Source organism: Scyliorhinus torazame, chromosome 1 (assembly GCF_047496885.1).
Source record: "Scyliorhinus torazame isolate Kashiwa2021f chromosome 1, sScyTor2.1, whole genome shotgun sequence".
In the NCBI taxonomy this organism is placed as follows: Eukaryota; Metazoa; Chordata; class Chondrichthyes; order Carcharhiniformes; family Scyliorhinidae; genus Scyliorhinus; species Scyliorhinus torazame.
This window is the reverse complement of record NC_092707.1, coordinates 397,380,925-397,404,119: the sequence shown is the minus strand read 5'-3', so window position 1 is coordinate 397,404,119 and position 23,195 is coordinate 397,380,925. Positions and strand designations below refer to the sequence as shown.

The following is a 23,195-nucleotide window of genomic DNA, read 5'->3' as shown; positions in this document are numbered from 1 at the left end:
GTCCAAATATTTTCTGTAAAATTCAACTGGGAATCCGTCCGGTCCCGGGGCCTTTCCCGTCTGCATGTTCCTAATTCCTTTCACCACTTCTTCTACCGTGATCTGTGCTCCCAATCCCATCCTTTCCTGCTCTTCCACCTTGGGAATTTCCAGCCGATCCAAAAAATCCATCATTCTCTCCCTCCCATCCGGGGGTTGAGCTTCATACAATTTTTTATAAAATGTCTTGAATACTTCATTCACTCTCTCCGCTCCCTGCTCCGTCTCTCCATCTTCGTCTCTCACCCCCCCTATTTCCCTCGCTGCTCCCCTTTTCCTCAATTGGTGTGCCAGCAATCTGCTCGCCTTCTCTCCATGTTCATACTGTACACCCTGCGCCTTCCTCCATTGTGCCTCTGCAGTGCCTGTGGTCAGCAAGTCAAATTCCACATGCAGCCTTTGCCTTTCCCTATACAGTCCCTCCTCCGGTGCTTCCCCATATTGTCTGTCCACCCTCAAAAGTTCTTGCAGCAACCGCTCCCGTTCCTTACTCTCCTGCTTCCCTTTATGTGTCCTTATTGATATCAGCTCCCCCCTAACCACCGCCTTCAACGCCTCCCAGACCACTCCCACCTGAACCTCCCCATTGTCATTGAGTTCCAAGTACTTTTCAATGCATCCCCTCACCCTTAGGCACACCCCCTCATCCGCCATTAGTCCCATGTCCATTCTCCAGGGTGGACGCCCTCTTGTTTCCTCCCCTATCTCCAAGTCTACCCAGTGTGGGGCATGATCCGAAATGGCTATAGCCGTATATTCCGTTCCCCTCACCCTCGGGATCAATGCCCTACCCAACACAAAAAAGTCTATGCGTGAATAGACTTTATGGACATAGGAGAAAAACGAGAACTCCTTACTCCTAGGTCTACTGAATCTCCACGGGTCCACCCCTCCCATCTGCTCCATAAAATCCTTAAGCACCTTGGCTGCTGCCGGCCTCCTACCAGTCCTGGACTTCGACCTATCCAGCCTTGGTTCCAACACCGTGTTGAAGTCTCCCCCCATTATCAGCTTTCCGGTCTCTAGGTCTGGGATGCGTCCTAGCATTCGCCTCATAAAATTGGCATCGTCCCAATTCGGGGCATACACGTTTACCAACACCACCATCTCTCCCTGTAATTTGCCACTCACCATCACGTATCTGCCCCCGTTATCCGCCACTATAGTCTTTGCCTCGAACATTACCCGCTTCCCCACTAATATAGCCACCCCCCTGTTTTTCGCATCCAGCCCCGAATGGCACACCTGCCCTACCCATCCTTTGCGCAACCTAACCTGGTCTATCAGTTTCAGGTGCGTTTCCTGTAACATAACCACATCTGCTTTAAGTTTCTTAAGGTGTGCGAGTACTCGTGCCCTCTTTATCGGCCCGTTAAGCCCCCTCACGTTCCACGTGATCAGCCGAGTTGGGGGGCTTCCCACCCCCCCCCCCCCCTTGCCGGTTAGCCATCATCTTTTTCCAGCTTCTCACCCAGTTCCCACGCAGCTGTATTTCTCCCAGTCGGTGCCCCCCCGCCAATCCTTTCCCGTACCCACTCCCCCCTTTCCCCAGCAGCAGCAACCCAGTAATTCCCCCCTCCCCCCCCCCCCCCCGCTAGACCCCCCGCTAGCGTAATTACTCCCCCCATGTTGCTCCCAGAAGTCAGCAAACTCTGGCTGACCTCGGCTTCCCCCCGTGATCACGGCTCGCCCCGTGCGGCGCCCCCTCCTTCCTGCTTCTCTATTCCCGCCATAATTATCATAGCGCGGGAACCAAGCCCGCGCCTCTCCCTCGGCCCCGCCTCCCATGGCCAACGCCCCATCTCCTCTCCCTCCCCACCTCCCCCCATCACCACCTGTGGGAGAAAGAAAAGTTACCATACCGCAGGATTAATCATACAATCCCTCTTCGCCCCCCCCCACTCGTCCCACCACTTTGTCCAAACGTTCATTTTCGTAGTCCAATCATTCCAATTTTTCTTCTACAATAAAAGTCCACGCTTCATCCGCCGTCTCAAAGTAGTGGTGCCACCCTTGATTTGTGACCCACAGTCTTGCCGGTTGCAGCATTCCAAATTTTATCTTCTTTTTGTGAAGTACCGCTTTGGCCCGATTAAAGCTCGCCCTCCTTCTCGCCACCTCCGCACTCCAATCTTGATAGACGCGGATCACCGCGTTCTCCCATTTACTACACCGAGTTTTCTTCGCCCATCTAAGGACCATTTCTCTATCCTTAAAACGGAGAAATCTCACCACTATGGCTCTGGGAGCTTCTCCTGCTCTCGATCCTCGCACCATAACTCGGTATGCTCCCTCCACCTCCAACGGACCCGTCGGGGCCTCCACTCCCATTAACGAGTGCAGCATCGTGCTCACATATGCCCCGACGTCCGCCCCCTCCACACCTTCAGGAAGGCCAAGAATCCTCAAGTTGTTCCTCCTTGCGTTGTATTCCAGTGCGTCCAACCTCTCCACAGATCGTTTCTGGTGTGCCTCCTGTATCTCCGACTTCACCACCAGGCCCTGTATATCGTTTTCATTCTCTGCTGCTTTCGCCTTCACGACCCGAAGCTCCTGCTCCTGGGTCTTTTGTTCCTCTTTCAGCCCTTCAATCGCCTGTAATATCGGGGCCAACAACTCTTTCTTCATTTCCTTTTTTATCTCCTCCACGCAGCGTTTCAAAAACTCTTGTTGTTCAGGGCCCCATATGAAACTGCCACCTTCCGACACCATCTTGGTTTCTGCTTGCCTTCCTTGCCGTTGTTCCAAAGGATCCGCTGCAATCCGGCCACTTTCCTCTCCTTTTTCCATCCGTGTCCAGGGGAAACACCCTTCTGGTTTACCGCACGGTGTTTTTAGCCGTTAAAATTGCCGTTGGGGCTCCTATCAAGAGCCCAAAAGTCCGTTCCACCGGGAGCTGCCGAAACGTGCGACTTAGCTGGTCATCGCCGCACCCGGAAGTCACCATCATGTACTCTTATCCACCCTGAGCCTGGGAGGGTGCCGGAAATACACACACTCACCGTATTGCACTCTAATACTCTGTTTTATTTATTACTCATTGTGTTACATTACTTCGCAAGTTGTTTCTTTTCACAACTCAGTTTTTGTTTTGAAATTCTTGTTCAGCTTTGTCTTTCCCAAATTTGCTCATTGGCCCCTTGAGTGAGAAGAATTTTGAAATGCGGGCCTCACATGCAGAAAGGTCGGACAAGCCTGAGTCCAATGGACTCTATGGCCACCAGGGATCAATTGGTGGGATCGTATGGTGTTAACATCATCTGAACTGCCTTTGCAGCTGCAAGGAGATTAAGGGTGAATCTGGTAGTTTCCCAGCCATTCCTGGAGGGTTGGCAATCCTGGTGTAGTCAATCTGGTGTAGGTACACCCACATTGCTATTAGGAAGGGAGTTCCAGGATCATAGATCATAGAATTTACAGTACAGAAGGAGGCCATTCGGCCCATTGAGTCTGCACCGGCTCTTGGAAAGAGCACCGTACCCAAGGTCAACACCTCCACCCTATCCCCATAACCCAGTAACCCCACCCAACACTAAGGGCAATTTTGGACACTAAGGGCAATTTATCATGGCCAATCCACCTAACCTGCACGTCTTTGGACTGTGGGAGGAAACCGGAGCACCCGGAGGAAACCCACGCACACACGAGGAGGATGTGCAAACTCCGCACAGACAGTGACCCTGGAGCTGTGAAGCAATTGTGCTATCCACAAGGCTACCGTGCTGCGATCTTGACACAGCAACAGTAAAGGAACAGCCAATATAGTTCCAAGTTAGGATGGTGTGTGATTTGTGTCATAAAACCACTCATTTTTATAATGCGATGCAGACAGGCTGTGATTGACACACAGGATGACCAGTAAGCATACAACACAGCACAGCCAATCACCAGTCAGGACACTTCCACTATAAAGCCAGAGGGCACTAGGTTTCCCGCTCTCTCGGGACCCAGCTACTGAGACAGTCAGAGTCCACGAGCTAGCAAGCACAAACACCATGCGGTAGCTAGTAAGTCTGGTCAGGCTACTACAAGGTCACTAGTCAGATCAGTATAGTGTCGACCCACAGCTGAATATGTCCAGCAGTTCATCTAGTTGAATAAAACAGTGTTGGATCTTCTCCTGTGTTAGACGTCTGTTTCTAACCTCCCTGTATCGAGTGCAGTCCACATCGAACCTACCTGCCTAACACATCAATTTGGAGGGAAACGTGCAGGTGGTTGTCGTCCCATGCTATCTGCTGCAGTGCATCTTGTGGATGGTACATACCGCTGCCACCGTGCGTCAGTGGTGGAAGGAGCCCATAATTTATGTTCTACTTCACATACTGTACAATCCAAGTCCCGTTGCCCTTATTTAACATCAGACAGGGATAGTCACCACTCCATTTCCCCACGTTACAAACAGTGACCTCCACTTCAAAAGGGACTGCATTGATTTGTAAATCTGCTGGGGCAGCCCTCAGTGAGAATGGTTATTGATTTACATCCCTTGCATTCACGGATGTTAATCATCCAGAGCTTTCTTTTTAAAAAAGTTTCTCACGTGAGTTTTATCATACAAAAGAGGTACAAAGAGTTCTAACGTGTGCTTTTAAAAGCAAAGCGCAAACATGACAAACCAGGTTAAAAGTTAACTAGGACAAAAGAAAATGTATGTAGAGGTCTTGCTGCAGGAGCTGAAAGATTGTGAACATTTTTTATTCATTTACAGGATGTGGGCGTCGATGGTTAGGCCAGCATTTATTGCCCATCCCCTGTTGCCCTTCAGAAGGTGGTGGTGAGCTGCCTTCTTGAACCGCTGTATTCCTTGAGGTATAGGTACACCCAGTGTGCTGTTAAGGAAGGAGTTCCAGGATGTTGCCCCAGCAACAGTGAAGGAATGGCTATATATTTCCAAATCAGAGTGGTGCGTGACTTGGAGGGGAACATCCACGTGGTGGTGTTCCCAGGTATCTGCTGTTAGTGTCCTTCTAGCTGGTTGTGGGTTTGGAAGCTGCTGTCTAAGAAACCTTGGTGAGTTACTGCAGTGCATCTTGTGGTTGGTACACACGGCTGCCATTGTTCGTCGGTGGTGGAGGGTTTGAATGTTTATGGAAGGGGGAGCAATCACGTGTGCTGCTTTGTCCTGGATGGTGACGAGCCTCTTGAATGTTTTTGGAGCTGCACTCATCCAGACAATTGGAGAGTATTTCATTACCTTCCTGACTCATGCCTTGTAGACGGTGGACAAGCTTTTTAGGGGGTCAGGAGGTGAGCTACTTGCCGTAGGATTCCTAGCCTTTGACCTGCCTTAGTAGCCCCAGTATTAATGTGGCTAGTCCAGTTCAGTTTCTGATCAATGGTAACCCCAGGATATTGATTGTGGGGGATTCAGCAATGGTAATGCCATTGAATGTCAATGGGCGGTGGTTAGATCCTCTCTTGGAGCAGATGGTCATTGGCCTGGCAGATGGGGCTGTTCAGCACAGGGCTAAATGACTGGCTTTGAAAGCAGACCAGGCAGGCCAGCAGCACGGTTCAATTCTCGTACCAGCCTCCCCGAACAGGCGCCGGAATGTGGCGACTAGGGGCTTTTCACAGTAACTTCATTTGAAGCCTACTTGTGACAATAAGCGATTTTCATTTCATTTCATTTCATTTCATTTGTGTGGTCCGAATGTAACTTGTCAGCCCAAGCCTGGATATTGTCCAGGTCTTGCTGCATTTGGACATGGCCTTCTTCATTATCTGAGGAATCGCGAATGGTGCTGAACATTTTGCAGTAATCCGCAAACATCCCCATTCTGACCTTATGATTGATTTTTTTGGTTTGATTTTTAAAAATAAATTTAGAGTACCCAATTAATGTTTCCAATTTAGGGGCAATTTAGCGTGGCCAATCCACCGACCTTGCACATCTTTGTGTTGTGGGGGCAAAACCCATGCAAACACGGGGAGAATGTGCAAACTCCACACGAACAGTGACCCAGAGCCGGGATCGAACCTGGGACCTCGGCGCCGTGAGGCAGCAGTGCTAACCCACTGTGTCACCGTGCTGCCCCGAGGAGGTCATTGATGAAGCTGTCTGCATCAATAGTGGAGATGGTCGATAGCTTTAAGTTCCTGAGGGTCACCATCGCCAACAGTCTGTCCTGTTGCACTCACATTGATGCAACAGTTAAGAAAGCCCAACAATGCCTCTACTTCCTATGGAAGCTAAAGAAATTTGGCATGTCTGCATCGACTCTCACCAACTTCTACAGATGTGCGATAGAGAGCATCCTATGCGGCTGCATCACAGCCTGGTATAGCAACTGCTCGGTCCAAGATCGCAAGAAACTGCAGAGTGTGGTGAACTCAGCCCAACGCCTCACACAAGCTTGCCACCCCACATTGATTCTGTATACATCTCCAGCTGCCTCAGGAAGGCAGACAGCATTGTCAGAGATCCCTCCCACCCACGCAGTGCCTTCTTCCAGACCCTTCCATCAGACAGAAGGTAGAGAAGTCTGAAGATCCGCACATCCAGACATAGGAACAGCTTCTTCCCCACAGCTACAAGACTCAACGACTCTCCCTTGGGCTGATCTGTTCCCTGTAAGAGTACTATTCACAACACCCTATGCTGCTCTTGCTCATGTATTTTCTTTGTTTGGCCCCTTGTTCCACACTGTAACCAATCACTGTTTGTCGATGTACCATTTGTCAATGTTCTCTGTTGATTATTCTCTTTGTCTACTATGTGCGTACTGTGTACGTTCCCTCGGCCGCAGAAAAATACTTTTCACTGTACTTCGGTACATGTGACAATAAAGCAAATCAGTCAATCAATCAAGATGGTTGGGCCTAGGACACGACTGGTGTTGTGCAAGTTAGATGCCAACATCTAGGCTTCCCACAATCAAAGAGTACAGCCCATAATTCAGAACCAGATATTATCCAGCAGTGGCCTGCACACAGAGGAACTGTCAATCGGAACCCATGGATCTGGAGATGCTCTTCCTTAACAAGCCAACCTCAGCCAGGAACTTGCAGATGGTCTTGCGTTGGTCCCCTTGAAGTTGGATGACCTCGCCGTATTCAAGATGTTCAGTAACATGCAGCATTGCAGGTAAATTGCTTTTTGAAGTCTTTGACCAGCTTTTTTTTTGTCACACTCACCAAACATTCTCCGGCCAGTGGTGTCCCTCTGCTGCCTTCCCAGTGTCTGTGGTCTTAGTCCCAGCAGGGAGCACAGCGTCAGGGTCCAGAGGAAGTTCACAAGTATGATTGTTGTCACATGAGGAACAGTTGAGGACTCCGGGTCTGTACTCAATGGAGTTTAGAAGGATGAGGGGGGATCTCATTGAATCTTACAAAGTACTGAGAGGTTGTGATATAGTGGGCGTGGAGAGGATGTTTCCACTGGTAGAAAAAACTAGATGCCGAAGGCACAGCCTCAGACTGAATGGACGATCCTTTAAAACTGAGATGAGCCGCACGGTAGCACAGTGGTTAGCACTGTTGCTTCACAGCGACAGGGCCCCGGATTCGATTCCAGGCTTGGGTGACTGTCTGTGTGGAATCTGCACGTTCTCCCCGTGTCTGCATGGGTTTCCTCCGGGTACTCCGATTTCCTCTCACAAGTCCCGAAAGACGTGCTTTTATTAAAAAATATTTTTTTATTCTCCTTTTCACATTTTCTCCCAAATTTACACCCAACAATAAACAATAATCAGTAACAAATGTAGTGTCAATCCCCATATCAATAACAACGATCCCATCCTCCCACCAAACCCCAGACATTGGCCCGCATGTTAACATAAACAAATGACAAAAAGGAATCAGGAATCACCTACAGTCACCATTAACACATACAGTCTCCCTTCCCCCAACCGTCCCAGCCCCCAAACCCCCTAATGTTCGCTGTGATCCAATTCTCGAAAGTGCATAATGAATAACGCCCATGAATTGTAGAACCCCTCCATCCTTCCCCTCAGTTCAAATTTGACCTTTTCAAGAGTTAAGAATTCCAACAGGTCCCCCCACCGCGCCAGGGCACAGATCAACCTTCGGGCGATCAATGAGGCGAAGGCTACATCTGCCTCCGCGCCCGTTTCAAACCCCGGCTGGTCCGACACCCCGAATATGGCCTCCTCAGGGCCCGGGCCCAGTTTCACGTGCACCACTTTAGAGATTGCCCGAAACACCTCCTTCCAGTAATCCTCCAGCTTTGGACAGGACCAAAACATATGAACGTGGTTTGCAGGGCCTCCCCCGCAATGTCCCGAGAGACGTGCTCATTAGGTGAAATGGACATTCTGAATTCTCCCTCTGTGTACCCAAACAGGCGACTGAGTGTGGCGACTAGGGGATTTTCACAGTAACTTCATTGCAGTGTTAATGTAAGCCTTCATGTGACACTAATAAAGATTGTTATTATTATAGGAGGAATTTCTTCAGTCAGAGGGTGGTGAATCTGTGGAACTCATTGCCCGCATAGGTCTGTGGAGTCCAAGTCACTGAGTGTCTTTAAGACAGAGATGGATAGGTTCTTGATTAATAAGAGGATGAGGGGTTATGGGAAGGCAGAAGAATGGGGATGAGAAATGTGTCAGCCATGATTGAATGGCGGAGCAGATTTTTAAAAATAAATTCAGAGTACCCAATTCATTTTTTGCAATTAAGGGGCAATTTAGTGTGGCCAATCCAACCATCCCTTGGGGGCTGGTGCCGCACAATCCTAGCCACCTCGTGGAAATGCCCTCCGTGCCTTCCCGCACTACGCGGAGGGGTTTCCTGTACGGGCTGCTGCTGCACACCCTTCACCTCCTTGCCCTGCCATTTTTGCGGCCTTTTGGAGTCTGTGGACCATGTCTTTGTTACATGTTTTATGCTGCACTCCCTTTTTAGTTTGCTAACCAATCTTTTGCTAGAGGTTTCTTTGCACTTCCGCCCCACTCTCCTAATCTACGGGCACCCGGTGCGGAGAGGGGCAGGGAAGGCGGAAGACCTCCTTGTGAACCTGCCCCAGGCAAAGCGTGCTATTTATAGGTTCAGGTAGCAGGCGACCAAGGGGGGGGGTTGTCCGGCCAGACTGCCTGCCCCTCTTCCGCGGCTACATTTGCAGCCGGGTGTCCCTGGAAAGGGAGTACGGGGTGGCGGTGGGCACCGCAGGGGTTGGGGTGCTTTATTGACCCCTTTAATTGCACTCTTATTTGATGTTTTTAAGTTTCTGTTGATCTTTGCTATGTTCGGACAATGCCCCTAACGGGAGCGGCCCTTTTTTGCTTTGTCCCACAGTTTGTTTCCTTTCTTCTGTTTTGTTGGTTGACCTCAAAAGAGTGGCCAATCCACCTACGCTGCACATCTTTGGGTTGAGGAAGTGAAACCCACGCAAACACGGGGAGAATGTGCAAACACCACACGAACAGTGACCCAGAGCCCAGATCGAACCTGGGACCTCGGCGCCATGAGGCAGCCGTGCTAACCACTGCCCCACCATGCTGCCCAGGCGGAGCTGAATTGATGGGCCGAATGGCCTAATTCTGCTCCTACGTCTAATGGTCTTAAGTGAAGTGTGGTCGCGCGGCTCCGGGGCAGCATTTCATCCAGATCTTTTAAATCAAAACTTTTTCACCCACAAACCCGCTCCTCGTGTTAAATGCCGAGGGCCGTCCCTACAAAATGGCCGCCTTCCCGCCAGAAATAACGGCCGTTGCGGCGCATGCGTGTGGGTCACTTGGCGGCGTTCGGGTCGCGCGCACGCGCGCCACCCCCCCCCCCCCCCGCCCGGCCAGTCCCCGCAGACTCGCCTGCCCCCTCCCACCCATTGGCTGCACTCTTCTCCGCCCCCTCAGGCAGTCTTTGACGCTCATTGGCTGCCTAGGCGCGCGCGTCTCGTCATCTCGCGAGATAATGGAGTCGCGGGATTCCGAGCTCCCGGACATCGCGAGAGGAGGCGGCGCCCCCGCCTCCCACCCACCCCCCTCCCGCCGAGTGCGCTGTTCGCGGGACCCGGGCGGCCATTACGCTGGAAAGACTTTAGGAGGTAAGGGTGGGGGAGGGTGGGGGAGGGGACGGAACGAAACGAACGAGCGAGAAAGTGGCCAGAGCGAACGCTCCCTCAGAGACACGCGTGGAGAAAAAAAAAAGGGAGCCGACCGCTGCTGATTTGGGAAGAAGCTGAAGGTTATCCGGTCCGCATGAGGAGGTGCGTGGGCAGGGGTGGTCGGCGGCGGCGGTGGGATGTGAGCGGAGCGGGGCCAACATGGCGGCCTTGAGGGAGGCCAGGGGACTACAAGCCCCAGCCTGCACCGCGGCCCCGCGCAGTCGCAGAGCCCGGGGGAGGAAAAAGTTGCGCTTGCAGGAGCACATCAGGGTGAGACCATTGCGTTTGTGGCTCGCTGTCAGTTTCAGTGTGGATATGGGACAAATGCTGTCAGGGTGCTATCTGCACCCTAAATAAATGCTACAATAAGGTGGCGCGGCTGAGTGCCTCCCTCCTGTTCCCCATGCCTAGTAGCTGTTTCATGGACACCTTCTGGCTGTACAGGACGGTGGTTCAGGGCTCCCAACAACCAGGCTGGACTCTACAAGGTTTTCTTTCGATCTGTACCATGTTCAGTGCTGGCTGTCAGCGACGGCACCGTGTTTATTAATTAAAGGGCGGCAGGAGATTGTGAATTGAACTGCGGGCTTCTCCAATAACAACCTGGTAATTTACAGTAAACCAGCCTGGTTTTCGGAGCAAGTTAGTTACGTTTCGGTTTATTTTTTAAAAGTTGCATTTATTTTGATATGATTCTGGGTTGACAAACTAAGCGACCCTCCTTGCATCAGTGGTGTCAGAGAATGTTGGCCGGGGTGGCATGGGTTTGGCTGGAATCTTTAAATGTTTTTCTGTGTGATCTTCCCTGGTGTGTGCTAAGTTGGCTATCAGCCGAGGCAGTGGCTGGACTCTAGAATTGGGAAATATTTGCGCACTTAATTGCTGTTCAGTTAATATCTTGTCTGATGTTGGATGAAGAAGGGGGTCCATAGTCGCATATTGCTGTAAAGATTCAATCAGAGTATATACAGTGCAGAAGGGGGTCATTTGGTGCATCCAGTCTGCACCGGCTCTCTGAAAGTGCGTTCTGCCTAGTTGTGCTCCCTTGCAGTAACCTTGCACATTGACCATGATTGGCGGCTTGGGTAACTACAGAATGATGTTGGTGTAACAATATTTAAGTATTAATTCATCAAATAGAAGAAAATGAGCAGAGTGCAGGACTTTCCTGATCTGTTTTTGCCGAAAGTCTAGATTTCTTTTCCTGCAAGTCCCTTGTCAACAAAAGTCAGTTTTGTCAGCTACAAGAAAAACTCACCAATAAAGAAAAAAAACATTCTTATTACACTGCCAGTTTCTGATTATGAAGGGCGAACCTGTTGTCATTAATTGCTGAGAATGGATTTGTGTACTAGTGGGCTGGCGTGCTGCTTGTGCCAAACAAGATGACAGCCTTGGTCACTACTGTTGGTCTTCTTACAGCTGGTTACAAGTGATTTAAAAGCTCTTAAAATTTTTTTATCTGTGTCAAAATACCCAAATTTACTGACCAGGCCTCTGCTTTCCTGAGAACTTGTTCCGTTTTAAAGATCATTCCTTAAATGGCTTGCAGATCTAAAGCATTAGGCAATGGTTGATTAAATTATTTGAACAAAAGATCAATATTGTGAATTATTATGGTGTTGGTTTATAAAACTGTGATTCAGAAGATGCTTAGGCTAAAGTAAATAGATAATAGAGTTAGAACCTTTAAAGTTGTTCAGTGGTTTTTCTGTGCAAAGTGAACCAAATTCTTGGCAGGAAAAAGATTTTGTGCATCATATGTGTTTGTTGTGGCATATTCCTTTTTAAAAATTAATTTTTATTTCACCCAATTTTTTTCCAATTAAGAGGCAATTTAGCGACTTCCGGTTGTGGCGATGACCAGCTAAGCCGCACGTTTCGGCGGCTCCAGCTCAAATGGACCTTCGGCCTCTTTTAAGAGCCCCAACGGGGAATTTTTTCGGGACGAAACCGGGTGTGGGGTGAGGCAACAGGCCCCCCCCCCCCCCCCCCCAGCGGAAAAGAAAAATATCGGCGGCGGCGGCCAGTTCTCGAAGAATCCTCGAGGGCAGTGGCAGAAGGAAGAAAGGAGCAAGATGGCGGCGGAGGGAGCCCAGGCGACATGGGGACCGGACCAGGATGAATTTTTAAGACGGTGTGTGGAGCTGCTAAAAAAGGAGGTGCTGGCCCCGATGCTACAAGCAATTGTAGGGCTTAAGGAGACACAAAAGACCCAGGAGATAGAGCTTCGTGTGGTGGAGCAGAAGGTGACTGACAACGAGGACGAGATCCTGGGCCTGGCGGTCAAAATGCAGACGCACGAGGCGCTCCATAAGAAGTGCATCGAAAGGATTGAAGTCCTAGAAAACAGATCACGGAGAAAGAACCTCCGGATCCTGGGTCTCCCCGAGGGAGTGGAAGGAACTGACGGTGGGGCTTACGTGAGTACAATGCTACGCTCGCTAATGGGAGCTGAGGCCCCCTCTGGCCCCTTGGAAGTGGAAGGGGCCCATCGGGTCCCTGCGAGGAGACCAAAGGCGGGAGAACCACCTAGGGCGATGATCGTGCAATTTCACCGCTTCAATGATAGCGAGGCGGTTCTGAGATGGGCCAAGAAGATACGGATTAGTAGCTGGGAGAATGCGGTGGTACGAGTGTAATCAGGATTGGAGTGCGGAGGTGGCGAGAAGGAGCTTCAATTGAGCCAAGGAGGTGCTGCACAAGAAGAAAGTGAAGTTTGGGATGTTGCAGCCGGTGTGACTGTGGGTCACGCACCAGGAGACAATGCTGATGTATATAGAAATATAAATTGGGGAGGGGGGGGACATTGAGAAATGTGGGTGCCGGTGGGGGGGGGGGGGGGGGAGGAGAAGAGACTCAGGTGGGGAATGGGAGTGGGGCGGCAGAGGGAGCTGCGCCACGAGGGGCGGGACGGCTCTAGAGAACACAAGGTTTCTTTTTCTTGTTCCCGCGTCAGAAAGATGATGGCGGGAAGATAGGCGCAAGGTGGATGGGAGTTCCTCACATGGGGGGGTCAAGGAGAGAGCGGGAGAAGCCGGGGTCAGTTGAAGTCAGCTGACTTTCGGAAGCAATATGGGGGGAGTAACCAATCTAGAGGGGAGGGGGGATAACTGGGTTGCTGCTGCGGAGATCGAGCATGAACTGGTAAAAGAAAAGGTGGTCGGGGCGGGAATGCGCCGCCTTAGGGGGACGGGTGGTGCGCGGAACCGGGGCGTGGGACTGGCCCAGAGAGGGTGATGGCTAGTCGACAGGGGAGGGGGGCGGGCAGCCCCCCAGTCCGGCTGATCACGTGGAACGTGAGAGGCCTAAATGGGCCGATTTAAGAGGGACCGAGTGTTCGCGCACTTAAAAGGACTGAAGGCAGACGTGGCCATGCTTCAGGAGACGCATCTGAAGGTGGCGGACCAGGTTAGGTTAAGGAAAGGATGGGTGGGACAGGTGTTCCACTCTTGGCTGGACGCAAAAAATAGGGGGGTGGCCATATTGGTGGGGAAACAGGTGTCATTCGAGGCTAGGAACATTGTAGCGGACAGCGGTGGCAGATATGTATGTGATGGTGTGCGGCAGGATGCAGGGAATGGAGGTAGTGTTGGTTAATGTATATGCCCCGAATTGGGATGATGCGGGATTTATGAAGTGGATGCTGGGACGTATCCCGGACCTGGAGGTAGGAAACATGATAATGAGGGGGGACTTCAACACCGTGCTGGACCCAGGGTTAGATAGATCTAGATCTAGGACCGGAAGAAGGCCGGCAGCGGCCAAGGTGCTGAAGGGGTTTATGGACCAAATTGGGGGGGGGGGGTGGATCCGTGGCGATTTGTTAGGCCGATGGCAAAAGAGTTCTCCTTTTTCTCCCATGTCCATAAGGTGTACTCCGGGATAGATTTCTTTGTTTTGGGAAGGTCACTGATTTCGAGGGTGGAAGGAACTGAGTACTCAGCCATAGCTGTTTCAGATCATGCCCCACACTGGGTGGACCTGGAACTAGGAGAGGAGAGGGAGCAGCGTCAACTCTGGCGACTGGATGTGGGATTATTGGCGGATGAGGGAGTCTGTGGAAGGGTGCAGGGATGTATCGAAAGATACCTGGAGGCCAACGACGACGGGGAGGTCCGAGTAGGAGTAGTATGGGAAGCACTAAAAGCGGTGGTCAGGGGAGAGTTGATCTCCATCAGGGCTCACAAGGGGAAAACGGAGGCCAAAGAAAGGGAAAGACTACTGGGGGAGATTTTGAGAGTAGATTAAAAAATATGTGGAGGCCCCGGATGAAGGACTATACAGGGAGAGGCGACGACTCCAGGCGGGTTCGATCTGCTCACCACAGGGAGGGCAGAGGCACAGGGGATGAGATACGGATATGGGGAAAAGGCGAGTCGCCTGTTGGCCCACCAGCTGCGAAAGAGGACAGCGGCGAAGGAGATAGGGGGAGTTGGGGATGAAACGGGAGCCACGGTGCGGAGAGCAGGGAAGGTGAACGAGGTGTTTAAGACCTTTTACGAGAGGCTATGTAGGTCCCAACTCCCGGAGGGAAAAGAGGGGATGCAGCAGTTTCTGGACCAACTAAGGTTCCCGAAGGTGGAGGAGCAGGAGGTGGCAGGCCTGGGGGCGCCAATTGGGGTGGACAAAGTGACCAAAGATTAAGGTAGATAAGTCCCCAGGGCCGGATGGGATCTACCCCAGAATACTGAAGGAGGCTGGAGAGGAAATTGCTGAGGCCTTGACAGAAATCTTTGGATCCTCGCTGTCTTCAGGGGATGTCCCGGAGGACTGGAGAATAGCCAATGTTGTTCCTCTGTTTAAGAAGGGTGGCAGGGATAATCCCGGGAACTACAGGCCGGTGAGCCTTACTTCAGTGGTAGGGAAATTACTGGAGAGAATTCTTCGAGACAGGATCTACTCCCATTTGGAAGCAAATGGACGTATTAGTGAGAGGCAGCACGGTTTTGTGAAGGGGAGGTCGTGTCTCACTAACTTGATAGAGTTTTTCGAGGAGGTCACTAAGATGATTGATGCAGGTAGGGCAGTAGATGTTGTCTATATGGACTTCAGTAAGGCCTTTGACAAGGTCCCTCATGGTAGACTAGTACAAAAGGTGAAGTCACACGGGATCAGGGGTGAACTGGCAAGGTGGATACAGAACTGGCTAGGCCATAGAAGGCAGAGGGTAGCAATGGAGGGATGCTTTTCTAATTGGAGGGCTGTGACCAGTGGTGTTCCACAGGGATCAGTGCTGGGACCTTTGCTCTTTGTAGTATATATAAATGATTTGGAGGAAAATGTAACTGGTCTGATTAGTAAGTTTGCAGACGACACAAAGGTTGGTGGAATTGCGGATAGCGATGAGGACTGTCTGAGGATACAGCAGGATTTAGATTGTCTGGAGACTTGGGCGGAGAGATGGCAGATGGAGTTTAACCTGGACAAATGTGAGGTAATGCATTTTGGAAGGGCCAATGCAGGTAGGGAATATACAGTGAATGGTAGAACCCTCAAGAGTATTGAAAGTCAAAGAGATCTAGGAGTACAGGTCCACAGATCACTGAAAGGGGCTACACAGGTGGAGAAGGTAGTCAAGAAGGCATACGGCATGCTTGCCTTCATTGGCCGGGGCATTGAGTATAAGAATTGGCAAGTCATGTTGCAGCTGTATAGAACCTTAGTTAGGCCACACTTGGAGTATAGTGTTCAATTCTGGTCGCCACACTACCAGAAGGATGTGGAGGCTTTAGAGAGGGTGCAGAAGAGATTTACCAGAATGTTGCCTGGTATGGAGGGCATAAGCTATGAGGAGCGATTGAATAAACTCTGTTTGTTCTCACTGGAACGAAGGAGGTTGAGGGGCGACCTGATAGAGGTATACAAAATTATGAGGGGCATAGACAGAGTGGATAGTCAGAGGCTTTTCCCCAGGGTAGAGGGGTCAATTACTAGGGGGCATAGGTTTAAGGTGAGAGGGGCAAAGTTTAGAGTAGATGTACGAGGCAAGTTTTTTACGCAGAGGGTAGTGGGTGCCTGGAACTCACTACCGGAGGAGGTAGTGGAGGCAGGGACGATAGGGACATTTAAGGGGCATCTTGACAAATATATGAATAGGATGGGAATAGAAGGATACGGACCCAGGAAGTGTAGAAGATTGTAGTTTAGTCGGGCAGTATGGTCGGCACGGGCTTGGAGGGCCGAAGGGCCTGTTCCTGTGCTGTACATTTCTTTGTTCTTTGTTAAAGGGTTGGGGAACATGCAGGCATGGAAGGCCCTGGGACCAGATGGGTTCCCGGTGGAATTCTATAGAAAATATGTGGACTTGTTGGCCCCGCTGCTGGTAAGAACCTTTAACGAGGCCAGAGAAGGGGGGACCCTACCCCCGACAATGTCGGCGGCGACGATATCACTAATCTTGAAGCGAGATAAAGATCCGCTGCAGTGCGGGTCCTATTGGCCTATCTCATTGCTAAATGTGGACGCCAAGTTGCTGGCAAAGGTACTGGCGACGAGGATGGTGTCCTGGGGGTGGTGCACGAAGACCAGACAGGGTTCGTAAAGGGGAGACAATTGAATGTCAACGTGCGACGGCTATTAGGGGTGATAATGATGCCCCCAGCAGAGGGGGAGGCAGAGATAGTGGCGGCAATGGATGCAGAGAAGGCATTTGATAGGGTGGAGTGGGAGTACCTATGGGAGGTGCTGAGGAGGTTCAGGGAGGGGTTTGTCAGCTGGGTTAAACTCCTCTATGGGGCCCCAACGGCAAGTGTGGTCACAAATCGGCAAAGGTCGGAGTATTTTCGACTACACAGGGGAACAAGACAGGGATGCCCGCTGTCCCCATTACTGTTCGCGCTGGCAATTGAACCACTGGCCATAGCGCTGAGAGACTCCAGAAAATGGAGAGGGGTGGTTAGAGGGGGAGAGGAACACCGAGTGTCAATCTATACGGATGACCTACTGCTGTATGTGACGGATCCCGTGGGGGGATGACAGAGGTCATGCAGATATTGAGGGAGTTTGGAGATTTCTCGGGATATAGGCTTGGCATGGGAAAGAGTGAGCTTTTTGTGATACCCTGGGGACCAGAGTAGAGGGATAGATGGCCTACTGCGAAGGAGAGTGGAAAGAAACTTCCGATACCTGGGGATTCGGATAGCCAGGAGCTGGGGAACCTTACACGGACTCAATCTGACACGGCTGGTGGAACAAATGGAAGAGGATTTCAAAAGGTGGGACATGCAGCTGCTGTCACTGGCGGGCAGAGTGCAGGCAATTAAGATGATGGTCCTCCCTATTTGTGTTCCAATGTCTCCCTATACTGATCACTAAGGCCTTCTTTAAAAAAAATAGATAGAAGCATCACGAGCTTCGTGTGGGCAGGGAAGGCCCCGAGTGTAAGGAGGGGGTTCCTACAATGTAGCAGAGACGGGGGGACTGGCGTTGCCGAATTTGGGCGACTACTATTGGGCCGCCAACGTGGCGATGATTCGTAAATGGATGATGAGAGGGAGCAGCGTGGAAAAGGTTGGAGATGAAGTCCTGCAAAGGGACGAGCTTGAAGGCGCTGGGGACGGCGCCATTACCGCTCTCCCCGAAAACGTTTACCGCGAACCCAGTGCTGGCAGCAACATTAAGTATCTGGGGGCAATGGAGGCGACAGAGGGGTGTGCTGGGAGCCCCGGTGTGGTCCCCGATCAGGAACAACCATACGTTTGCCCCAGGGAGGCTAGACGGAGGATTCCAGAGCTGGCATCGGGCAGGAATCAGGAGAGTGGGAGACTTATTTATAGATGGGACGTTTGCGAGTTTGGGAGCGTTTGAGGAAAAGTATGAGCTGCCCCTGGGAAATACCTTTTAGGTATATGCAGGTGAGAGCGTTCACGGGACAACTGGTGAGGGAATTTCCGCTGTTCCCGATACAAGGGATCCAGGACAGGGTGCTTTCGGGGGTGTGGGTCGGGGAGGGCAAAGTGTCCGAGATATACCGAGAGAAGAGGGGGAGGAGCTGGTGGACGAACTGAAGGGAAAATGGGAAGAAGAGCTCGGGGAGGAGATTGACGAGGGTTTGTGGGCTGATTCCCTAAGCAGGGTAAATTCCTCTTCCTCGTGTGCCAGGCTTAGCCTGATCCAATTTAAGGTGCTGCATAGAGCACACATAACGGGAGCAAGGTTGAGCAGGTTCTTCGGAGTGGAGGACAAGTGTGGGAGGTGCGGCGGAAGCCCGGCGAACCACACACACATGTTTTGGTTGTGTCCGTCATTGGAGGGGAGTGACTGGAGTGATCTCAAAGGTGGTGAAGGTCCGGGTCAAGCCAGGCTGGGGGTTAGCTATATTTGGAGTAGCGGATGAGCCGGGAGTGCAGGAGGCGAAAGAGGCCGATGTTGTGGCCTTTGCGTCCCTAGTAGCCCGGCGTAGGATTTTACTCATGTGGAAGGAAGCGAAACCCCCCGGCCTGGATAAACGATATGGCGGGGTTCATAAAACTGGAGCGGATGAAGTTTGCGCTGAGAGGATCGGCTCAAGGGTTCACCAGGCGGTGGCAACCGTTCCTCGACTATCTAACGGAACATTAGGGGGAAGATAGATAGCCAGCAGCAGCAGCCCAGGGGGGGGTAAATTGTTTGTGTTCTAGAGGGGGTGGGGGGAGCATTACTTCGTGTTATTTGGTTAGTTTACTATATTATTTAAACAATGTTATATAGCAGGTATCATGCTACCATTTTTGTTGATTTGTAAGGGAAAAAATGGTGTTTGAAAACTTTAATAAAATATATATTTTTTAAAAAGAGGCAATTTAGCGTGGGCAATCCACCTACCCTGCACATCTTTGGATTGTGGGGGTGACACCCACGCAGACACGGGGAGAATGTGCAAACTCCACAGGGACAGTGATCTGGGGCCGGGATCGAACCCGGGTCCTCGGCGTTGTGAGGCAGCAGTGTACTGTGCCACCCCTGTTGTGGCATACTCATTTGTTTACATTCGAGTTCGAACGTGATTTGAGGAAGTAAATTATGTTTCGGTGCGCTTACAGTCTTTTTTCCACAACTATGCATCATGCTGCTTTTGACTTCTGGACGATTAGACCATCATCACTGAAAAGCTTTGGGATAGAACTTCCACAGGGATTCAGTTGTAACTTTAACAAAGGATCTGTGGTAACTCTGGACAAAATAATGCAGTCATCCTCCGAAGTTACCCTGGATGATCAGGAGACACCCCGCATAATACCATATTTGTTTTCACAATGAAAAGGACTGGTTGTTATTTCCTTTTCAACCCAATGCATCCTTTTCAACTCCATTTATTTCATGAAAGTGCTCAGTATCGATGTGCCACTACATCCTGTTACATAGTTTGCCTATAAAGCTGACAAACTATTCCATTGTCAAGCCGTGAATGATGCTTTCATAAGCCTGAATGATTATGAAATAAATTGCATTTTGAACTTGAGGATAACTTTTGGGAAATGGGGAAAGAAATGACCAGATTGAGCAGGTTGCCTGCGCTAGTATCCTGATGTAAATCTTCATTGAGGTCGTTCAGTAGAAGGATGGAGGAATTGAAGTTTAATTGATGTGGCGACTGCACTATTATTTCTAAACTCTGATGATGATGAGTGGTTATCTTCAAAGGCTGCAGTGAGGTTTGTGTGAGATATTTTGTTTCAGTTGACCGTGTCAAATCTTCAAGAGCACCGTCTGATTGCATTACATGCAACGCAGCCTCGAGCATCAAACTTTTTCTTCCTTTACATGCAGCTTCTTCAGTCAGCCAGCTCAAAGATTCAGTCGTGAAGAATAAGTTTTGTCTACTTGTTTGTCTCCGATCTTTCCAAGAAAATAAAACCATGGGTTAAAATATGGCGCATGATTGTGTTGCGGCCTAAGGCACATTTACCTTGTTCCTACTAGCACAAGGCAACCTTTTCTCTCCCCTATTAAGGGGAACATATTTTATATAATTTGTATTCTACATAGTTGTTGAATAAAGCAGCTTGTGACAGAATTGTATTTGTGGTCTTGAGCTCTACAGTAACCATCTTAGCTTATGGTGCTAATGACATATAGAGATGGTCTGGTAATGCCTATGAATTGCTCACCTTCCACATACTCCCTTTGTAATCCTCATTGAGAAAGCTATTTCTCTGAAGTTCCCACGCACTGTTCCCTGGCTGAATGCACAAGGAGCAGATCTGCTCTTGGAGTTCTGCCAGTGGGGTGCTCTCTAACTGCTTTACAGGTTGTGGATTAGTTAGACCCAGGTTGCTTTTTCTTTGTCTCCCTCTATCTTTCTACCAGCAAGAGGGAGTGGGTGTGCAGCCTCTTGGCAGTGCTGTTGTCCGTTCCTTTTCTATTTGTTCTTAGTGGTGCTTGACATTGACTCTGTGAGGAGCCCTTCACTCACTGCACAACATGGCTGAGTGGGCACTTAATTGCATGTTTGTCTTCACACTTTGACCCCTACTGTTTTCAATGAATGATGCAAACCTCCCTTTTCCGCCTTGAGGGGAAGTACTTTGTTCGTTTTTTTTCTGCTTCCCTCTGCCTGTACTATAAACAGGACACTTTAGCAATCACTCGTGAAAGTATTATTTCAGTATGAGACAAATAAATACATTATTTCAAAAGCTAGGTCGTCGTATACATAAACTAGCTTTACTGCTAGCAGTGAGATTTATTTTCTGGTTAAAAGCCTGAAGCAGTCTGAAAAGGAACACTTTTTATAGGGTGGAACCTTCGTGGGGTATGGCAGGGTCACACCATGGAGCAATGGGTTCAATTTACCAGGAATTGCTCAAGCAGGATCATGTACCAAGAGTTTAAAATGGTGGAGTAAGAAAAGCTAATGCCAGTTTCATGCTGCTATGTTTCAACTCTGCAGAACTGGCAAGTCATTTTTCATGCTTGAGTGACAGATTTGTTTTCGAGCACTTGACTGCAAACTAGAAAGGATTTTTAAAGAAAAGAAACGTGCAGCATCAGAAGGTTGACTGACGGTGGTTTTCTAAGCGTCATGGTTATTGCAGTGCATGATGTGAGAGATCATGTGGCATTGCAGGTTTAGAATCTTGCCCTTTTCACCTTTCGGCTAGACTCGCACACTAGTTCTAATGAAGAGTGTGGTCTTTGGAAGTTAAGGTCCCTTTGACTAGTCGGCGCAGATCCTTGGTGAGTATGTTAAACGTGCAATCTCATTCAGCGGTGCTTGTGTTCATCGTTCTCGATTTTCAAGAGTTTTGCCTCTTTTTAAGTGGTTCATAACAAATCACTACTGCGTGGAAAAGAATTGAAGCAATTAAATTGGCTGCTGTTAAATTTAAATGCTGGACGGAGATGGTATGGAACAGATGTGTTTGAAATTGCTGCTCTCCTGTTCAAAAGCCTGTTCTCATTCGAAGTGTTCATGCACCAGCAAATACTCTTTAGAATGGATTGCATGCAGTCATATGGAGGGATGCAATTAATCAGGTGGTTGCCCTGGCTCTATCATAATTCTCATCTAGTTATTCGAATAAATTGTAAGCGATGCATGAATGATTTAGCACCTGAAGCCTCTCAATTAGGTTACAGCCGTCTAATAATTCACTAGAATAACTTAGTTATAGTGTACATAGATGCAATTTTGCGGAGCCTTCTCTCTTTTTGTGCTTACTGTTATGTATTTTGTGTCTCTGATCACTGACATTCACACAGGATGATTTAGTATTCAGAGATCTTTATCATAAAACTAATCTGTGGCAAAATTTGTGCACTGTACATTAGTGTGACTGGATTTTAAAGACTTGATTGCTGAAGACAATTGTATAGTTTTTTTTGAGGCTTTGCGGTTTCTATCAACTGGATGGGAGATTATTTTTAAACATTGAAATGTTTGATCTGTAAGTCACTGTGTTCCTCAAATCCATCATTGAATGGGTAAATAAATCTCATGACTGTCCATGATGCTGATCAAAATATACTTGTTGTTTGCAGTTACATGACGCACAGTTTTTAAAAATTAAGCAGCAATTTAGCATGGCCAATCCACCTACCTGCACATCTTTGGGTTGTGGGGGTGAGACCCACGCAGACACGGGGAAAATATCCAAAATCCACACAGACAGTGACCCAGGGCCGGGATCAAACCCGGGTCCTCAGTGCTGTGAGGCAGCAGTGCTAACCACTGCCCGCCCCCCGTCCTCCCCATGATGCACAGTTGAGGTAATTTTACATCGCCCCTAACTGTAACCCAGTCCAGATTTCCGGGAATTGAATATTTATCTCGCCTGCTATAATCTGGAGTTTGAAAGCAGACCTCCCTCTTGCGTGAATTATTTTTCAGTGATGTTTTCAGTAATACTGATCTAAATTGTCCATTGACACTTCAACCACACTCTGCGCTCTATGTTCATCGAATAAATCTCCCAATTTAGTAGCTGGGTTCAGTCTGCCAAATGACCACTTTTCCATGGGCAGATTAATTTAAATTTCTGCTTTGTATACAAGTGGTTTTCCGTATGAGCTATACTGCTGGTGTTGCTGTGTAATCCATTGGCGGTGTGAATGTGTCAATCTTGACGTTTATAACCAAAATAGTGGGAAGCACTGCACCCCGACAAACACAGAAATGTTTAATTGCAGTTTGAAACCCAAGTTTTGTCATTTCGTGGAGTTGAAATAGAATGTTATCAGAACTAGACTATAAACATCTGAAAGCTTTCAGTTTCTAGTTAATGTTTATGGCGGTTTTTTTTGATGAGTTTGATTCAAGTTTTGTTGTCAGTTGATGTGTTCTGCTGTGGTTATTGACTTGTGGTTTATATCTTGTGACTGAGCACGTGTTTGTTTCGAAGCTACTAAATCATGAGGGTTGTGATACAACTGATAGGCAAGTGGGTGTTAAAGTTATACTGAACTGCAGAGTTCCTTTTTATATGTTATCGATGTTGGATTAATGATAGAAATCGAAGGACAAAAGAGTGAATCCAAACAATGGTTTAAAATTTAATAATAACCGTTCATTGTCAGAAGTATGAAGCTACTTTGAAAAACCCCGAGTCGCCACATTCCGGTGCCTGTTCAGGTAAGCTCGTACGGGAATTGAACCTACACTGCT

The 23,195-nt window shown here is 49.3% G+C and overlaps 1 protein-coding gene across 5 annotated transcripts in view; it reads left to right on the top strand.

Annotated features, from left to right (window-relative positions):
• Positions 1–9,954: 9,954 nt before the first annotated feature.
• reps1 (RALBP1 associated Eps domain containing 1) overlaps positions 9,955–23,195 on the top strand; it is a 111,608-nt gene continuing 98,367 nt past the window's right edge. Inside the window, exon 1 of one of the 5 annotated variants that reach the window (XM_072513655.1) lies at positions 9,955–10,048. Coding sequence is in view for 1 of the 5 variants with exons in the window: in XM_072513637.1 (XP_072369738.1) it covers position 10,750 (1 nt within the window). In the remaining 4 variants the exon portion in view is untranslated. The other 4 variants (XM_072513646.1, XM_072513665.1, XM_072513672.1 and 1 more) reach the window with 4 other exon arrangements.